Source organism: Dendrobates tinctorius, unplaced genomic scaffold, assembly GCF_039654945.1.
Source record: "Dendrobates tinctorius isolate UK_male_01 unplaced genomic scaffold, ASM3965494v1 ptg000020l, whole genome shotgun sequence".
In the NCBI taxonomy this organism is placed as follows: domain Eukaryota; kingdom Metazoa; phylum Chordata; class Amphibia; order Anura; family Dendrobatidae; genus Dendrobates; species Dendrobates tinctorius.
The window spans coordinates 23,554,327-23,574,684 of record NW_027361688.1 but is presented as its reverse complement, the minus strand read 5'-3'; the positions used below and the strand labels follow the sequence as shown (position 1 = coordinate 23,574,684).

The window sequence follows — 20,358 nt, the reverse complement described above, 5'->3', positions numbered from 1 at the left end:
CCACGCAAGTTCTCACCTCAAAGAACACTATACCTACCGTGAAGCATGGGGGTGGCAACATCATGCTTTGGGGCTGTTTCTCTGCAAAGGGACCAGGACGACTGATCCGTGTACATGAAAGTATGCATGGGGCCATGTATCCTGAGATTTTGAGTGCAAACCTCCTTCCATCAGCAAGGGCATTAAAGATGAAACGTGGATGGGTCTTTCAGCATGATAATGCTCCCAAGCACACCGCCAAGGCAACGGAGTGGCTTCGTAAGAAGCATATGAAGGTCCTGGAGTGGCCTAGCCTGTCTCCAGATCTCAACCCCATAGAAAACCTTTGGAGGGAGTTGAAAGTCCGTGTTGCCCAGTGACAGGCCCAAAACATCACTGCTCTAGAGGAGATCTGCATGGAGGAATGGGCCAACATACCAACAACAGTGTGTGCCAACCTTGTGAAGACTTACAGAAAACGTTTGACCAACAAAGGATATATAACAAAATATTGAGATGAACTTTTGTTAACGACCAAATACTTATTTTCCACCATAATTTCCTAAATAAATCTTTCCAAATCAGACAAGGTGATTTTCTGGATTTGTTTCCTCATTCTGACTCTCATAGTTGTGGTCTACCTAAGATGTCAGTTACAGGCCGCTCTCATCTTTTTACGTGGGAGAACTCGCACAATTGGTGGCTGACTAAATACTTTTTTCCCCACTCTACCAAGATGGGCCCAGGATGAGGGACATAGATACTGGGGTGGGCTTAGGATGGGGGACATATATACTGGGGTGGGCATAGGATGGGGGACATATATACTGGGGTGGTCTTAGGATGGGGGACATATATACTGGGGTGGGCTTAGGATGGGGGACATATATATTGGGGTGGGCTTAGGATGGGGGACATATATATTGGGGTGGGCTTAGGATGGGGGACATATATACTGGGGTGGGCTTAGGATGGGGGACATATATACTGGGGTGGGCTTAGGATGGGGGACATATATACTGGGGTGGGCTTAGGATGGGGGACATATTTACTGGGGTGGGCTTAGGATGGGGGACATATATACTGGGGTGGGCTTAGGATGGGGGACATATATATTGGGTTGGGCTTAGGATGGGGGACATATATACTGGGGTGGGCTTAGGATGGGGGACATATATACTGGGGTGGGCTTAGGATGGGGGACATATATACTGGGGTGGGCTTAGGATGGGGGACATATATACTGGGGTGGGCTTAGGATGGGGGACATATATACTGGGCTGGGCTTAGGATGGGGGACATATATACTGGGCTGGGCTTAGGATGGGGGACATATATATTGGGGTGGGCTTAGGATGGGGGACATATATACTGGGGTGGGCTTAGGATGGGGGACATATATACTGGGGTGGGCTTAGGATGGGGGACATATATACTGGGGTGGGCTTAGGATGGGGGACATATATACTGGGGTGGGCTTAGGATGGGGGACATATATACTGGGGTGGGCTTAGGATGGGGGACATATATACTGGGGTGGGCTTAGGATGGGGGACATATATACTGGGCTGGGCTTAGGATGGGGGACATATATACTGGGCTGGGCTTAGGATGGGGGACATATATATTGGGGTGGGCTTAGGATGGGGGACATATATACTGAGCTGGGCTTAGGATGGGGGACATATATACTGGGCTGGGCTTAGGATGGGGGACATATATACTGGGCTGGGCTTAGGATGGGGGACATATATACTGGGCTGGGCTTAGGATGGGGGACATATATACTGGGCTGGGCTTAGGATGGGGGACATATATACTGGGCTGGGCTTAGGATGGGGGACATATATACTGGGCTGGGCTTAGGATGGGGGACATATATATTGGGGTGGGCTTAGGATGGGGGACATTATCCCATAATGGGTGCAGGGTCAACACGTATGTCATTATAGGATTTAGAAAGATTCAAGAGCCGATCCCATTGACAGACACGGGACCCCGACGCTTTAGAGACGTGTCCGTTTTTGATCCGAGGGTCGGATCGCACTCGGCCGCGGATCAGATGACATCCCGCACCGTCCGGATGGAAACGGTGGAGTTTGGTTGTTTTCCCCCTTACACGACATAATCGGATGACTGTCGGACCACTCTGATTGGAACACGTAAAAAAAAAATCGGATATCCATATATTTGACGCTTGGGAATAGTTCACACCTGAGTGTTCAGGTTTTGCTGACAAGTCATGCTGGGAGTTGTAGTTTCACAACAGCACAGGTTGATGGCCGCAGCTTTTAGTAGAACTACAAGTCTCAGCAGGGCAGGGAGAGGAAGGAGCGTGCGCAGCATGAATGGGGCTCCAGCTGACCCTCAGCCCAGATCCCCGCCCCCTACTCTCCTCCTCCCCCCATCCCAGGAGCGTCGGGGGCGCGCACGTCGGCGTGTCTCTGAGCGCGTCCCCGCACAGCCCATCGCGTGGTCTTCCTTGGCTTCCATATTGCAGCGGTAACCTCGGGATTCCGCCCGGTGATCAGGCTCCGGTGTGCGGCCGCCTCCTCCGCGCCTCCTCACGTGTACCGGTGCAGAGCGATCACCCACGGCTGGTCCGCCCGGGTGGTGGTGGTAGGGGGCAAGGGACATGGCGACTCAGGTAGAAGCTCCACTCATGCCACCGCCGCCCCTGCAGCCGCCGCAGCAGCCGCCGCCACCGGACACCGAGGCGGAGGAGAGGCGATCGGAGGGGGCCAGACCGGAGCAGGACGGCGAGGATGGACCGGGGCGCAAGGAGTTTGTGGAGGCTCCTCCGCCCAAGGTGAACCCCTGGATCAAAGGCAGCGGGGGCCCCGGGGGCTCGGTGAACGGCCAGCTCTCCGCAGGTGGGTGCGGATCCGTGCGGCGGGGGGCAGCTGGGAGTGTCCCACCATGGGCTGCTCACGATCAGTCAGTATTTTAGGGGGCCTGATCACTTTTTGTATTGATTATTGGGGGGCTTATAAGGTCACCTGCTCACTGGGGGGGTTACTAGTCGGCTTGTGACACGGGAGATACGGGGGGCGGTGACTCGGGTTGGGGGAGGAGGTGGGGTGTCCATTACACCCTTTGATGACACTGCAGTCTGGCCTGGGTGGAGGATCGCTGGCTCCGGACCAGCGCCCACACATTCGGTGGGGTCCCCCCCCCATGGTGATGTGACGTGATCGCCCGTGCAGCCGATCGTCCGGTGTCGGCGGATCCTTCCCCCCCATTCAGAGCGATCAGAGTCCAACGTTCCATTTTAGAGCGTTCACTGTCCAACGTTCCACAGGCCCCGCCCACCGCGGCTACCCAGCATTCCACTGCAGGCAGGCAACGTGGGTCTCTCTCCCTAGGCCTGAGCGCCTGCCCGCACCGTGTGCACGGTCACAGGCGCACACTGCCCGCATGCTCCCGGGGCCGCGCTCCCTCCTCCTGGCCATGTGGGCACAGGGGAAGGGGCTGTGATCTGCCTGCTAGGGAGCCTCTCCTATTTTGGGGGGATCATGGTGGGCTGGCTGCGCCTTGGCGAGACTCCCTCTGCTGCTGTGTGCTGGTATAAATAGCCCAGGCTATAAGTGGCAATTAGTGGGGGGCCTCCTGGACAGACGTTGCACCGTAGGCACGCCGCGGGTCACACACCCCATTATTTCTGTTTATTTGGAGCTGAAGGGGGCGACTTATGTATTAAAGGGGTTGTCCAGGGCTTTTAACATTGATGGTCTATTTGCGGGGGATGGAACTGCACAGCGCCTCTGTGGACTCAATGGGGGGGTATGTGCAGTACCCGATCACGGTGGCTGCTACCGGGACCACCACCGATGAGACATTGATGACCTATCCTCCGGGAAGAGTCGGCCTTATAACCCAGACGGGGGTCACAATGCCTCGACTGACCGGCGGCTCTCCCGACAGCTGCATAGAAATACTTGCTGTTGTGCTCGAGGCGGGAGAGCCGCCCGTCTGGCTTATACTGCTGCCTGATTCTTCCCTAAGGATAGACAGTCATCGTTAACCCCTTTTAAAGTGATCTGTCAGTAGGATCAACCCTCCTGAGCCGTCTATAGGGTCGTGCAGGTCATAGGAAGCTGAGAGAAATGATACCTTGATAGCTGCGATCTGATGTTTTATTCCTGGAGAAATCCACGTCTGTCTTACATGCAAATGAGCTGTTGGGATCTCTGGGCCGGACGTAGATCTTATGGAGAATCTGCCTCCAGAGACTGTTTTAAAGGGACCCTGACAGGTCCCCCCCCCATGCTGTCCAAACCACCAGCATGTGTATATAAATACCAAGCCTAGCTACTATTTTTAAGTACCCTTTTCAATATGCAGTTAAGTTTCAGACCAATCGATGGGGTGTAGGTGGTTTCCCCAAACTTGTCCTCCCAGTCATCATGGTAGCAAGCCCCTGTGAGCGGGATAACATGAGATCATGTGGGACCTGTCTGGTTCCCTTTAAATGAATGACTTATAACTAACATATTGAGGGGAAACCTGGAGATGTCGGGTATAATCACACACAACTCCGCCGTGAGAGCAGCCACTGCCTCTGAAGGCAGATTCTTTTTTTTTTTTTTTGTGTGTGTTTCCGATCCCTCGACTTGCCCGTAGACCACAGTGACTGCAGTTTCATTGAACTCCATTTGTTTTTTTTCTGAACATGCCCATTTGTTCAGATGGGCACAGAAAGGCAGACCTCGTCTGGGGTCTGTCAACACCTGGTGTGTGGGGGGCTATAAATCAGATGCTGACAAACCCAGACGAGGACTGCCTTTCTGTGCCCATTTGTACAAATGGGCATGTTCAGAAAAAAAAAAGGAAATGGAGTTTAATGGAACTGCAGTCACTGTAGTCTATGGCCAAGTCGAGGGCTCGGGAACACACTGAAAAAACACAGTGTGAACAGGGCCTAAGAAAGATTAGACGGAATCGCCTGAATGCACTGCAGAAAGCAGTGTGAATAGGGCCTTGGGTATCATCTGTTCCATTTTTAGGATCCGCTATATCCGTTATGTAGAGGGCTTCAATGATGGGGTCTGTTTTTTTTAGAGGGGGGAAAAGTCTTGTGACAGTTTTTGAATGGGGAAAAAAAAATCTGGTACCTGGGCAGACCCTATAATAACTCTGGTGGGCCCCCAGTGGCGCCGTCAGTGGCTGGATGTGGTGATCGGCGTCACTTGGGGCCACTAAGTGTCTGGTCTGCAGGATCCCAGCGAGTCAGACACTGATGACAGGTCCTAGTCAAATAATATGTAAATTTGACATTTTTGGAACCAGGGTTTTACTTAGATAAAAGCGATTTTCTGTTTGGTTTTGGTGGCCATTTTGGTTGTCACTTTTGAGTTTCAGCTCTTGATAAGTTATCACTTTGCTATTGAAGGAATGTGATGACAAAAATTGAGTTTTTGACAAGTGAAACATAGTGACTTTCAGTTTCTACTGGATGGCTGCCCTTCCTTTTTTTTTTTCTTGCCAACATGGCCGCCCACCAAAACTGAAAAATGCTGCTATTTCTAGGAAAACAGGCACTGTGACAGGTGAAATTTAAGGGGTCGTCCACTACTCAGACAACCTCTTTCTCTGTCTGTTTTCGCCTTGAAAAATAGCAGCTCTACTGACCTCTAGGGGTCCGAATTTTTTTCGAGCGGTGTCGGGATCCTGGGGATTGCGTGGTGTTATGTCACACAATCCCTGAGGCCCATCAGCGCAGGCTTCCCTCCAACAGCAGTGCTCACTTCCTTCAGATAGATGTGAAGGGTGAAGGTGCTGATTAGCTGCAGGGATCACATGACATTGTCACACAATCCCTGAGGCTCATCAGCGCTGACCTCCCTCTCCCTACAGCAGCGCTCACTTCTTCAGATGGATGTGAAGGGTGAAGTCAGTGCTGATTGGCTGCAGGGATCGCATGACATTATGTCACACAATCCCTGAGACCCACTCCAACAGCAGTGCTCACTTCCTTCAGATGGATTTGAAGGGTAAAGTCAGTGCTGATTGGCTGCAGAAATCGCATGACATGTCACACAATCCCTGAGGCCCATCAGGGTTCCCTCTCCCAACAGCAGCGCTCACTTCCTTCAGATGGATGTGAAGGGTGAAGGCAGTGCTGATTGGCTGCAGGGATCACGTGACATTGTCACACAATCCCTGAGGCCCGTCAGTGCTGGCTTCACTTTCCAGCAGCAACGCTCACTTCCTTCATATGTGTGTGATTTGGTTCTGATTGGCTGCAGGGATCACATGGCATTATGTCACTCAATCCCCTAGGATAGCAAATGCAGACACTGCTGGAACTGCATCGGAGGTGGGTGTTAGTTTACAAGGCGGAAGCATATGGATTGAGAAGGGGGTTGTTTCGAGTAGTGGACAACCCCTTTAAGGGTAGTCATAAAGAGGATAACCGTTTGCGTGAAAATCAAGGTTGTGGCTGGAAAACGATGTCCGGCATGTTTTTTGGCATTGAGCTATTACAATCTCATTGGGAAAAGTCTTCACTAAAACGCTGATGAAAATACAAGTGTAAAAAAAAAAAAAAGGAGTGACATTTTAGAAAACTTGTTAATAAAACATCTAGTGTGGAAAAACTGCAGTGTGAACAAGATCGTAGACAGCGTTCACGCGGTGCATTCCCAATGCCTTTTTTTAAAATGTGGCAAAAAAAAAAGAAAACGTGGTAAAACTGCCTTTTCACCAACTTTTGTACCGATATGTTTGACCGGGGCAGAAAGATTTGAGTGTCTCGGTTGCTGAAATAGTCTGTGTCGTTTGACTATAGAATATGACTGTATTATGGCCGCCTGTGTAAAAACATCGTCTTCTAGATTTTATAAGCCAGAGCCGTATTCACAATTCTGCTTATCATGGCTGGAAACATAAAATACATTTGCAAGCGCTGGGTTCCCACATTACGGAAGTTCATATTTTTTACAATGTAACATTTACTGTCCAGTGTCTGTGAATGCAACATCTCAGAATGCAAGTCAGCCATCGGTCAGCAGAGAGGCGCCTACCAGATTTCTTGCTGAATTGTAAATGCAGCTATAAGACAAGCAGTAAGTCAGGACTGTTACTGAATTTATATGTGACTTCATTGGCAGAATAGCGAGTGCAGCTCTGGAATATAATACAGGATGTAACTCAGGATCAGTAATGTAATGTATGTATACAGTGACTGCACCAGCAGAATAGTGAGTGCAGCTCTGGAGTATAATACAGGATGTAACTCAGGATCAGTAATGTATGTACACAGTGACTGCACCAGCAGAATAGTGAGTGCAGCTCTGGAGTATAATACAGGATGTAACTCAGGATCAGTAATGTAATGTATGTACACAGTGACTGCACCAGCAGAATAGTGAGTGCAGCTCTGGAGTATAATGCAGAATGTAACTCGGTATTAGTAATGTATGTACAGTGACTCCAGAAGAATAGTGAATGCAGCTCTGGAGTATAATACAGGATGTAAGTCTGGATCAGTAATGTATGTATACAGTGACTGCACCAGCAGAATAGTGAGTGCAGCTCTGGAGTATAATACAGGATGTAACTCAGGATCAGTACAGGATCAGTAATGTAATGTATGTACACAGTGACTGCACCAGCAGAATAGTGAGTGCAGCTCTGGAGTATAATACAGGATGTAACTCAGGATCAGTAATGTAATGTATGTATACAGTGACTGCACCAGCAGAATAGTGAGTGCAGCTCTGGAGTATAATACAGGATGTAACTCAGGATCAGTAATGTATGTACACAGTGACTGCACCAGCAGAATAGTGAGTGCAGCTCTGGAGTATAATACAGGATGTAACTCAGGATCAGTAATGTAATGTATGTACACAGTGACTGCACCAGCAGAATAGTGAGTGCAGCTCTGGAGCATAATACAGGATGTAACTCAGGATCAGTAATGTATGTACACAGTGACTGCACCAGCAGAATAGTGAGTGCAGCTCTGGAGTATAATACAGGATGTAACTCAGGATCAGTAATGTAATGTATGTACACAGTGACTGCACCAGCAGAATAGTGAGTGCAGCTCTGGAGCATAATACAGGATGTAACTCAGGATCAGTAATGTATGTACACAGTGACTGCACCAGCAGAATAGTGAGTGCAGCTCTGGAGTATAATACAGGATGTAACTCAGGATCAGTAATGTATGTACACAGTGACTGCACCAGCAGAATAGTGAGTGCAGCTCTGGAGTATAATGCAGAATGTAACTCGGTATTAGTAATGTATGTACAGTGACTCCAGAAGAATAGTGAATGCAGCTCTGGAGTATAATACAGGATGTAAGTCTGGATCAGTAATGTATGTATACAGTGACTGCACCAGCATAATAGTGAGTGCAGCTCTGGAGTATAATACAGGATGTAAGTCAGGATCAGTAATGTATGTATACAGTCACTGCACCAGCAGAATAGTGAGTGCAGCTCTGGAGCATAATACAGGATGTAACTCAGGATCAGTAATGTATGTACACAGTGACTGCACCAGCAAAATAGTGAGTACAGCTCTGGAGTATAATGCAGAATGTAACTCGGTATTAGTAATGTATATACAGTGACTCCAGCAGAATAGTGAATGCAGCTCTGGAGTATAATACAGGATGTAAGTCTGGATCAGTAATGTATGTATACAGTGACTGCACCAGCAGAATAGTGTGTGCAGCTCTGGAGTATAATACAGGATGTAACTCAGGATCAGTACAGGATCAGTAATGTATGTACACAGTGACTGCACCAGCAGAATAGTGAGTGCAGCTCTGGAGCATAATACAGGATGTAACTCAGGATCAGTAATGTAATGTATGTACACAGTGACTGCACCAGCAGAATAGTGAGCGCAGCTCTGGGGTATAATACAGGATGTAACTCAGGATCAGTAATGTAATGTATGTACACAGTGACGGCACCAGCAGAATAGTGAGTGCAGCTCTGGAGCATAATACAGGATGTAACTCAGGATCAGTAATGTATGTACACAGTGACTGCACCAGCAGAATACTGAGCGCAGCTCTGGGGTATAATACAGGATGTAACTCAGGATCAGTAATGTAATGAATGTACACAGTGACTGCACCAGCAGAATAGTGAGTGCAGCTCTGGAGTATAATACAGGCTTTAATGCAGAATCAGTAGAGAGTAAGTAACTTAATGTACGGTATATACACTGACTCCACCAGCAGAAAAGTGAGTGCAGGCGACTTGATGTAGGAAGCACAATCTTGTGTAAGCCTTGATAGGTCCACCAGGGTCTTCTCCACCCTTATCTTGATAGTAGCAGGCCATCAGGTTGCTGCTCTTCCTCTTTGCCTTGTTCTGTCTATTCTTGTGACCATGGTGGAGTATAATGCAGAACCAGTAGGTAAGTAATGTATGTACTCAGTGAGCGCAGCTCTGGAGTATCGTATAGGAATGTAACACAGAATAAGTAATGTAATATTTTTGCCATATTTTAGGATTGTCTGAGCTTAGAGTAAGGATTCCCCCGCCCTTAGGAACATTACATGCAGAGTACAATTTGGCGCGTTGGATTTAAGGGCAGTGCCCGCATTTGTTCCCTCTGGAGATGAGCCACTTTTTCTCCCTACGGGGCCTTGACTTTTATTATAATTTGGGTAGGGCGATTCTCTTATCTCTGTGGCCGCCCTGTCAGCTTTGGGCCCTTAAGCCTCAGGCAACACTCCTCACTTGCCAAAGGAAATGGCGGGCCTGTACAAGCAGCGGCACCTGGGGGGACCGATGTGTTTGCTCTGCAGGTGAGCTGAGCGTGTTCGCACGTATATAGCACTTTATTTTGAGGTGCTGATAACATTAGCATTTTCTCATGGGTCCAAGTCTTTGCACTGTTGTGTTTCATGGAGTATGTCAACCCCTCCCCCCTCCAAAAAAAAGTCCACTGAATCTCTGAAAAGCCTCTTTCATTTAATTACTTTGGTTAAATCTTCAGGGTATTTTTATTTATTTTTTTGTCCCCCCTTCCCCACCCCCACTCATCCCCCCTCTTTAGGGTTTGAAAATACTCTCCAATCAAAAGTCTGCAAAAAAGAAAGCTTCAGAAAGTGTTTCCTCCGCAAACTGTGTGCATACCTTTGTATACCGTAATTAACATTGCATTACAAAGGGCTTGTTACAAAGAGTCCATTGTATTTACTTTACACCTTTTTTGCATTTCCATAGCGGCTCCATTCTGAGTGGAAGTCTTGACTCTGGCTCTACACAAAAGATAAAACTTTACCTACAGTATATGTTCTCCATTCCTTTTTGATGAGGCAACATCCAGGTGGAGATTAAATGGATAGGTGGTGTATGTCTCTTTGTCCACCTCTATGTAAAAGACGACCGTCACCAGGTTCAAGTGTCCAGTTTTTGCTGTTGTATTATTCCTGCTGATCCCACGAGTATTCCGGTTTTTATTTTTCAAAAATCCGCTATACGGTTCCGGAGATATGGGCACTTTATATTTAGTGCTGGCTCCTAGGGGGCGGTGCCTACAGAGTAATTGCACAGAACAAAGTATAGACACGCCCCCAGAGAGTTCTGCAAGCACCGCCCTCTCCATAAAGGCAGTAAGAATTTGCACTTAATAAAAAGGCCCATAACTCTGGGACCGTATTATGGATTTCAAAAAAATAAAATCCGGACTATTCAGTGAAGCAATAGGAATAGACTAATGGCAAAAGCTGAGCACTTGTGACCTAGTGACAAGTCCCCTTTAAGCCCACTATACATGTTAAATAAAATTTTGTCTGGATCAGCCAACCATAGGTATATGGGGGCTTTACAACTGTCCCACTAGGAGATAAGCAGGTGTCAGCGGTTCTCATAGAGCTCAAAGGAGCGTCCGGCCAAAAAAAAATTGTAGACTCAGACCTCAATACCATATTGTTCCTATGGTTGTGTTAGTGCAGCCTAAGGGCTACATGCACCATTACTATACTACATTCCTATATTCCCGTAAAACCCATCGGATGCCAGAAATTGTATTACCTCCTTGACTCAATGAATGGCTCTACTGCCGGTGGCTAAAACATTGAGTACCTGTCTTTACCTCAAAATCAAATCTGTAAGGGTCTGACACCCCAGCTTGTCTGTGAGTTGCTATGTCCACTTCATTGAGGCACCACTATCTACTTTTGGTTACCGCCGTGCAGTCTCATTCACTTGAATAGGCTTGAACTGTAGTCAAGTTCTGTAATGGACACAGTCACTACCGAAAGTACAGAGCTGTGCTTGGTTTTGCAGCCTCTTCATTTGGCAAGAGACTTGTTACTTATTTTTTTGTGAATTTTTCTGGTCTTAACAAGAGAATGTGGCTCACCGGCTCCTCGGGGGCGTGTCTTTAGTCTGCTCTGCATTATTATGCTTACGAGCATCGCCCCCTTGGTAAATATCATAAAAATGATCTCTAAATAAAAAGGCCCATAGCCCTGGAACGGTATGGCAGATTGGAAAAAAACAAAAACCCAAATACTCATGAAAGATTTGGGAATTTTAACCTGGTGTAGGGTTAGTAATAAGTGACGACAAAAAAGTATATAAACAAGAAAACCTGATTTACATAAGAGCAGGTTCTATACGTTTTTCCAAGTGTTGGCATTCCATCCTGACAAGTGCTTCATGTAGAAGGAACCACGATTATGTGCATTTCGTTAATCACTTAATCTCTTCCATTCCAGCTAAATACGTCTGCTGTATACCCGTGGCTCGGCACAGATCAGTCAGATGCTGTTGGCATATGTTAGTTTTGCCGTCATACTTGGGGCTAGGGGTGATCTGCTTTTCTTTCTTTTTTTCGTGTCCAATTAAAATTGTGCAAGAAATGAATGTAAACTCCTTTCTTCTAACCTTTCTATATAGTGAGGTGGGGACTCGTGCATGCAAATTTTTCGGGCATAGATCGTGAAAAATGCATACTTTTTTATGCCTTTAATTCTGTAAAAATTGACAAAAAAAAAAAACCTGAAGTAACAGTGCAGTTTAAGAAAAACCTGCGAGTATCAAAACCGCTGTGAAGTTAAAACACTACGTCACTCGAAAAAATATGTGGAGGAAAAAAACAGAAGCCATTGTCACCTGTAAAAAAAAAAAAAAAAAAAAAAAAAATCCTGATATGCTGCGCATATTCCACCCGCAAGCTGGAAAATCTATAGTGTTATTTGCTAAGTGTGAACACTCCCTATAGGTGACAGTGCTTTTCTGAGCCATAAATTTCTTCAGGGGGAGGCGGCTGTGAAAGCGGCCATACTGCTTCTGGTTAGGATGGAAGTGTCGCCTATACTAGGTATATATGTTGATCAATGTCCACATTCCATTTAATGCTCGAAAATGCCAGCTCCCTACTGACTGTGGAGTTCGGGTGCAACACAAAGACTTTCTGCTACATGCATGCTCTGTTGTGAGCGTGCACACTCGGACAGGAGCTTTGCTCTCCTGTCTTCTAAGCTGCACAGTTCTTTGCAACAGGAGATCAGACGGCTTCTTCAATGTGACAGGTTCCCTTTAAGCACATCACGAAAGATCTACCTATAATTTGCCATACATTGCTCTAGGCAAGAATGGCAAGATTCCAGCAGTGACTGCACAGAAGTGAAGGCGTAGTGAAATTTAGAGGGTTTGTCTCCTTTCAAAGATTATTTCTCCAAAAGCTCATGGTGGCAAAAAAAAAAAAAGCTCAAACTGAGCTTTTACTTCCCCCTTCAAGTCCAGAGCTGCCTCTCACCCGTTGCTCGCTTCTTTGTCGACGGGCAGCAACAGTGACATCACGTCGACAGCGCTGCAGCTAATCGCCGACCTTCGCGGCCCTGCCGATGTAGACGGTATAAGCCTCTTCAATAAGTGATTGGCAGCAGCACTGTCGACGTGATGACACCGCTGCAGCTGATAAAGCGTCGTTGCTAGAGTTTTATACTCCAGTCTTAATGACGCGAGCGCTGGAGTCAGTCGCTCCAAAATCATTAAGATGAGTGCGCCTCTTTAATGAATTTGGCGCATGCTTCAAGTGGTGCGCCACTGCACGAGAAGTCCGCCACAAAGGGGCTGGTGTAAGTTTCAACAGATATCGACACCACATTGTGTCTGAAACTGATGAATTTGTACGGTGCGTGTGATTGGCCACGTACCACCCATTTTACTAAAATAAATGGAACTGATCGGGACTGCTGTAAAAACGCCAAGCTTCAGAATTTTTGCACAACTTTAAGTTGTGCAAAAATTTGATATTTCAAGCCGTCTTTATGCCTGAATTCTGGGTGTATTTAGCCCTAAAGATAGATTCATACACGGAGTCCCTGTGTTTCCCACCAAAAACAGCACAATTCCGATGAAGCTTTTACATGGACCAATGTTCACGAATGGTCATTTGGCCAAGAATTGGCCCATGTCTTGAGGAGCAATTTCAATCCAAAGGACTTTAGGTGTTGGTCAGGAATCTAAGGTTAAACTCAGGTTTAAGATACCATGATAATCAAAAAAAACTTCACTAGTATTTATCCCTTTTCGATCTACCTCCCTGGGACTGTGGAAACGACTGAACCTTCGGGTTAGTGTGGCACCTTGGTAACGAATGTTTCTGACTCCCATGTTTTGTTTATTGATCCCTATGACACCTCGTGTTGAGGATCCTGAGGGTTGTAGTAACAATAATCCTGTTTGTGTACCCAGCGGCCTCTATAGCTGCTGTTGGTGCCATATGAACCAGTTCATGTGCTGATAGATGTTGGCAGGGTGTACGGTGGCTTTTACGATCTGTATGTGCTCATTGTACAGATTCGGCCATTTGCTTGGGTGGGGGTTGCTTGCATTTGCTTGTCCTCGGCTAGGTGTGGAGGAGGGGGAGACCTGTTTATCCAGCCAGCCCTCCTCAGAGAAAAATGCCTGAATCCTAGTGGTGTGTTTTATTTCTTAGCCTTTTCTCATTGAAGACCATGGCTGAAAATGTTTAGTCTCGTATGATGGTGATTTGGCAAAGCCTCTTCACTCTGCATCCAAGCCCAATGGCTTCCAGCCTTGTGGTAAACAGAGGAGCGGTTTTTCCTTACTCTCTGTATCTGAGCATAGTCCCATATGTATGATTTGGCAGAGACTGCCAACAAGTGGAGGCAAGAGTAGAAATGCCGGTGGTAGATGGTGAACAAGGGATTTACTATTGGTCTGCTCACATCGGATGTATGAATAGAGTAGTGGTGCACGTTGAGGCGAGGTGGCCCGGGGTCAGGGAGGCCCCGCACGTTGAGGTGAGGTGGCCCGAGGTCAGGGAGGCCCCGCACGTTGAGGCGAGGTGGCCCGAGGTCAGGGAGGCCCCGCACGTTGAGGCGAGGTGGCCTCCGGGGTCGGGGAGGCCCCGCACGTTGAGGCGAGGTGGCCTCCGGGGTCGGGGAGGCCCCGCACGTTGAGGCGAGGTGGCCTCCGGGGTCGGGGAGGCCCCGCACGTTGAGGCGAGGTGGCCTCCGGGGTCGGGGAGGCCCCGCACGTTGAGGCGAGGTGGCCTCCGGGGTCGGGGAGGCCCCGCACGTTGAGGCGAGGTGGCCTCCGGGGTCGGGGAGGCCCCGCACGTTGAGGCGAGGTGGCCTCCGGGGTCGGGGAGGCCCCGCACGTTGAGGCGAGGTGGCCTCCGGGGTCATGGAGGACCGTGGCTTGTTGACGCAGGGGTCGGGGGGAGGCACTGTTCATCAATGTGCCTGCTTCTCTGCCTGTCGGTTTTTGCTCCACCGCGTTCTACTTTACAGTATGCACAGACATTGCAGTGTAAGGGTGGTTGACATTTCAGTGAAAGGTTTTGCTGGAATTTTTCAATGTAATTTTTTTGTATTTTTTGAGTGAAATGATAACGTCATCTGTTAAAGAAGATAAATGCAGCCGAGACTCATGGTGTTTTATCTTTACCTCACTCTTAAGGGGGCTTTACACATAGCGATATCGCTATGTGTGATACTTGCCTCCGACCGGCTCCCCCGCTGGCTATCACTGATCGCGCGAGAACGTCCTGGGCCGTTTCTCATCGGCGGCTTCGTGCTGGCGCCGACGAGCGATGCGTGGACGCGGGCGGAGGACGTCATCGCCGCGTCTGACAGGTAAGTAACGACCGCTGCTGCGTCGCTGGTGAGATCTGCCTGTTTGGCGACCATTTAGCGATGCGCCAGCGATCCTGACCGGGTCGTATCGTGGTCGGGATCGCTGGTGCATCGCTAAATGTAGCGGGGCACTTACTGTATGAATATAGGCTTATGGCCTGTTCAAACATCACAGTTTTTGGGTGCGTTTATTCTGCTGTTTACAGTAACGGCAAAGTGAATGTGATTCTAAAATCTCATTCACACTGTACGGGTTTTTTTTTCCTTGCGTTTTTAGAGCTGTGGTACATTAAAATAAATGCTGCATGTCAATTCTGAGCTTTTGACTGCAGTGTTTCTCTCCCAACTGCAAAGTAAACCCGTCAAGTGCATAAAAAAATAAAAAAGCATTGGAGGGTTTTTTATGGCCAAGTCTGCAGTTTTCATGCAGCGGAAAAAGCTAGGTATGAACAGACCTTTAAAAATGTATTCCATCAGTTCCACGCTTAGGTACTGTGTGTCCCCTATGGGCCCATAATGCTGACCCACAGGGACCGTGTGTGCCGTCATATACTTTCAGGCTGTAGGGTGGCGCAGGTCACTGTTTTAGACCTTAGGAGCCCTTGGCATCTGTTTGGTAGCCTCATGGTTGAGCTAGTGCCACACTCCCAGGTCGGGAGGTGAAACATTAGAACCGGCATTGTGAAATCTGCGATAACCGAAAACCAAAGCCGTAGGGCAGAATTAGAGCGCTGCTGGGGCTGGATTAACCAGTCGTGCTCCAGAGTGCAGAAATACTGATGCAACAGTTAGCGCGGAGACGTCGGAGCTCTGAAAGGGTGGCACGGTCTGCCAAGTATTGGGCAAACTGATACTGCCTCATTTCTGTATTCGGCTGCATATGTGAGATTTTTTTATTTCCAAGGAGTCGGAGTACATTGTAGCTTAACCAATGGGTGGGGGTGATGGAGGGGTGGAGCGATCCCTTCCCAGCTTCTGGTTACAGTCTCTTCTATCAAGGGCTGAGCTGGAGATCCCGGTGATGGGCCATTGAAGATCTTGTGCTGTCGGTCATGGTAGGGTGGGGTACGTAGAGGTGGGGCTTTAATCTCCTGAAGGAGAGGAACTGCCGTAGATATTTTTTGTTGTGTCCAAAAATAACTCCGAACCGTGAATGTGTTTGTCGCGATCAGATACTGTTACGACGATCTGCTTGTTTTTGCTTTATTTCTAAAGTATGGTTTGCATGTCTGAAGTACCGTTGGTAAAAAAAAAATATCTTAACGGGACAGATGTGATAATTAATACCAGATTTTGTATCCCGGAGAGGTGGTCAGAGCCACACTGTTTAGGTGCAGTGACCTCACTAGTTCCTCTCTGAGAGAGTCCGGGGGGTCCTCTATGTCCTTCTCCATACTTGTTTCTGATGGAACATCAATTTAATAGTTTTCTCATGTAGACATATGGGTTTTGGTGGCTCTTCTGGAACCATATTGTGCCCATGCTTTGTTATGGTGTGACTCGAGAATGTCGCAGTTCTTGTGCCTTTTTATTTGTACACTTTAATGTTTGCTTTTCTGCCTCGTGACTGTTGGTAACCCTTTAGTGCGTTACTCAAGGCTGGCATTGTGCTGCTTGTATCTGAAGGACTTGAAGATCACGGAAGATATAATAGAAGTGCGTAGTTTCCATTGCGCTCATTCCCTGGAGTTCTGTAATTTTCACTGCAGATAGTCCAGTGGGCTTTATACCTTTTTTTTTTTTTTTTTTTTTTTTTTTTCTTTTCCCGTCTTCTTTATGCAATCAGTGGGTTTTTATGGGATTACCCATGACGGCCTTCCATGTGTTGAGGGGGTATATCCATTTTAGGCCTTTTTTTGTTGAAAATTGGACCAGGCGTTACCGCAAGTTGTGGACCTGACTGGCTCCTCCGTGTGCTCGTTTCAATCGCGATCTTTCGTTACATGCATTTTTCTGGCCTGTAAAATGGACAAAAGTAGTGTATGGTGAGATATTTTTTTAAATTTTCTTTTCACCATGCAAGGCCATTGGTCCTCTTGGAAGATCAGCCATTTGCACTGGCGCGCTGGCCATCGGACATGTGCTCTCTGTGGTGACGGATCAATTGGCGTTTGTCTGAACAAACTTTTGTAAAGTGACGGCATTCATCAAATCCCAATTGCTATCCTGAGCATGAAGGGGACCCCACAGCTTTGTGCCCTCTTCAATGGTCTTTGCTGCACAGTAGGGAGCCATAGCGTTTTCTTCCCCCTTTCCATAGTTGGGGTCCGCTGTGCAGTTGGGTGAGTGGCAGTGCCGCTGTAAGTAAAAGCTTAAAATCCCCATGCTCCTTCTATGAATATTATCCAAACCTGCTGATATTGACCAATTAAGCTGACAGTCTATGTATGGGGTCCTTCTTACTTTCCCCGATAGGCTTTCCGGGACAGAATGAATCCACCAGGTCTGTTTTTGGACCAACGATTCTTTTGCTCTTCACCAGCTAAGCTGCAACCGGCTCTCTCATAGACACCACCGGAGCGCTCCTCTGTACGGAGGAGTCTTGCGATATGGCTGTCGACTGAACGGTAGTTGAGCAGCCAACTATCTAAAGTTTATGGGGCCCAGGACTAGATCAATGGTGGCACCAAGGTTGTATTCCACCGGGAAAAAAAAGCGTTTCACATTCATTGATTCTTGGTGGTGCATGGTCCTGTGTTAACAGAACTGGCGCTACCAAGAACTATGGCAGCCTATGCTCGCTGAGTGAACAAGTATAGATCTCTGTGCTCATCGTTTGCTTTGGGAAGGCAAACGACGATTTGGAAGTTTACCGATTGGCGGTCGTGTCATGCCACCAGTCGATTCAATTAATCTTTTCATTCTCATGCGCTGTATAATGGCGTAGGGCAACCCAGCATAGTCACCAGTAGGGTTTTCACGGAATACTTGCAGCATGAGTAGTCATCTTGTTTATACAGTGGCCACATTGACCAGTCCAGAAGTCCCAAATTGACTGGCTCACAGCAGACTTTTAGATGTAATGTAGCAGACTATACACATTAAGCCCTACATTGTTGCGTTAAGGCTCCTAAAGCTTGTGACTGGCCATTGACCCTTGCTATGGAATGGTTGGGATGGCTTGCACCGCGTGCATACTATTGACATGCTTGCTTATGTTGATACTGTTCTATTGCAATCTCGCGAGCTACGACCAAACTTATCAGATCAGAGTATGAGCTGTCTCGGCGGCACGATTGGCTTGGCACGCTGCACCTCCCATACTATAGGTATTTGCTCCCAGAGGTCATCATGTGGAGCCTCCAGCACAAGTGAATAGTATTGCTTTATGTGCGTTTCATATCCTTTATATTTGGGTTAAGCAAATACTCAGCTTTGCAGTTCGTAGGAAAGAAAATATATATATATATATATATATATATATATATATATATATATATATTTATTTTTAGGTCTCAGAGGTAAGGTTTCTCCTTGCGGAGAGTGACATGCCAGCTCTGGCTTGTCAAGGTAAGGAGGCTTATTCGCCGTGCAATGCTCCTCTGGGAAAATAATATGCAAATTGCCTCTTCAGAAAGAAAGAAAGGACTTTTACTCTACAGCGCCACCTATTGGTAGTAGCGATCCTACAAGTCACAATCAACCCTTTAACGAGTCTTGTAATATGACTTAGGATAAAAGCCAAATCAGAATCTCAATTTGCTACTACCACCTACCAATAGGTGGCGCTGTAGAGTAAAAGTCCTCTTTCTTTCTGAAGAGGCAATTTGCATATTATTTTCCCAGAGGAGCATTGCACGGCGAATAAGCCTCCTTACCTTGACAAGCCAGAGCTGGCATGTCACTCTCCGCAAGGAGAAATCTTACCTCTTAGACCTTAGTCCAGAGCCTCTCACCTTGCCAACTCAGATCTCATACTTTGCACTGACGAGAGCCAATAGCTCGAAACACCGTGTCTGCAAATTGAGATTCTGATTTGGCTTTTATCCTAAGTCATATTACAAGACTCGTTAAAGGGTTGATTGTGATTTGTAGGATCGCTACTACCAATAGGTGGCGCTGTAGAGTAAAAGTCCTCTTTCTTTCTGAAGAGGCAATTTGCATATATATATTTTTATGTATATATTTTATAGTAAACGTCCGGGAGACACTTATCATAATTTTATTTGATAGTCTTGACACTTGAGGTCCTTGGGGATTGGTCCTTGGTATGACACCTTTTGTAGGCATTGCTAATCGTGTGGTCTCTGGGGTCTGATTTGTCAGAGGTTGAGTTCTCGAAAAGGATCTGTTTTTTTTTTTTTTCCTCACTGGATAGGCTTCAAATGAAATAAAACTGATGGCTAGTTACCTGATCCGTTTTCCATAGACTTCAATGTTAAAAAGCGGTTGATATCAGGATTTTTTTTCTTGGACATATATGGTTTGTCTTTTGAATAATCAAATTACATAAATTTTTTGCACTAAAATAGAAATCATTGATCTGTATTTTTTTTTTTTTTCAAGGAGTGAGAAGTTATGCACCATTCATGGTCTAGGAAAAACTTGTTGGTTTTGGACCTTTGGTGGTCATCTTCGCCATTGTCCTAAAATAACTTTAGTCACCGCATGCAGAGATTAGTGTTCTCATAAAAGCATTGAACGTTTGGAGGAACTAGTTGGACACTTGCGGAATCTAACCTTAAAGGGTTGGCCACCTTCTCTCGTTAATTCAGCCTTTCCTCGCAAACAAGAGAAAGTGGCCGACGCCTTTATGGCTACACACCACTTGGCCAAAAATCACTGATTTTGCAAGCTGCCAAGACATGCATCTCCGGGAGAACGATGCAGTTGGCAATCCAGAATCTGACTTGTCGTCATCATTCAACCGGCGCATCTATACAGATTAAACAGTTGACCAAACGCTTCGATATCGGCGGGTTTGGCACGCACAAGTCTACGGTGTATGGTCAACCTTAGAGGGGTATGTGCCCAAGTTCAGTATTTGCAACAGAAAAATTTGCTACAAAAACTGATATGGTCATAGGAAGAAACTCTGCATAAAATACGTGAATTTTTTAAAAAAAAATTTTCCTGATTTATTAAAATAGGTGAAAAACGCTGAAAGAATCGACATGCTCCGAATTTGAAGCTGCTTCACCTCTGCAATTAAGAAATGGGCAGCAATTGCATGAGTTTTCACAAATCACATTCAGTTTGCTACTGTAAATCTCGTTTTTTTTTCCCCCCCACCTTGTAGGCACAAATGCAATGTGTAGCACATACCAAGGAGGTTTTGAAAATGC

General features: G+C 46.9%; 1 protein-coding gene across 4 annotated transcripts in view; it reads left to right on the top strand.

The window, feature by feature from the left end:
• The first annotated feature begins 2,410 nt into the window (after positions 1-2,410).
• Positions 2,411-20,358, top strand: part of LARP1 (La ribonucleoprotein 1, translational regulator) — a 44,761-nt gene continuing 26,813 nt past the window's right edge. For 2 of the 4 annotated variants that reach the window (XM_073567894.1, XM_073567893.1), the window contains exon 1: positions 2,411-2,852. In XM_073567894.1, the coding sequence (XP_073423995.1) occupies positions 2,615-2,852 (238 nt within the window). In that variant the 5' untranslated portion in view covers positions 2,411-2,614. Of the gene's footprint in view, positions 2,853-16,054; positions 16,139-20,358 lie in introns of those variants that run through there. The other 2 variants (XM_073567896.1, XM_073567895.1) reach the window with 2 other exon arrangements.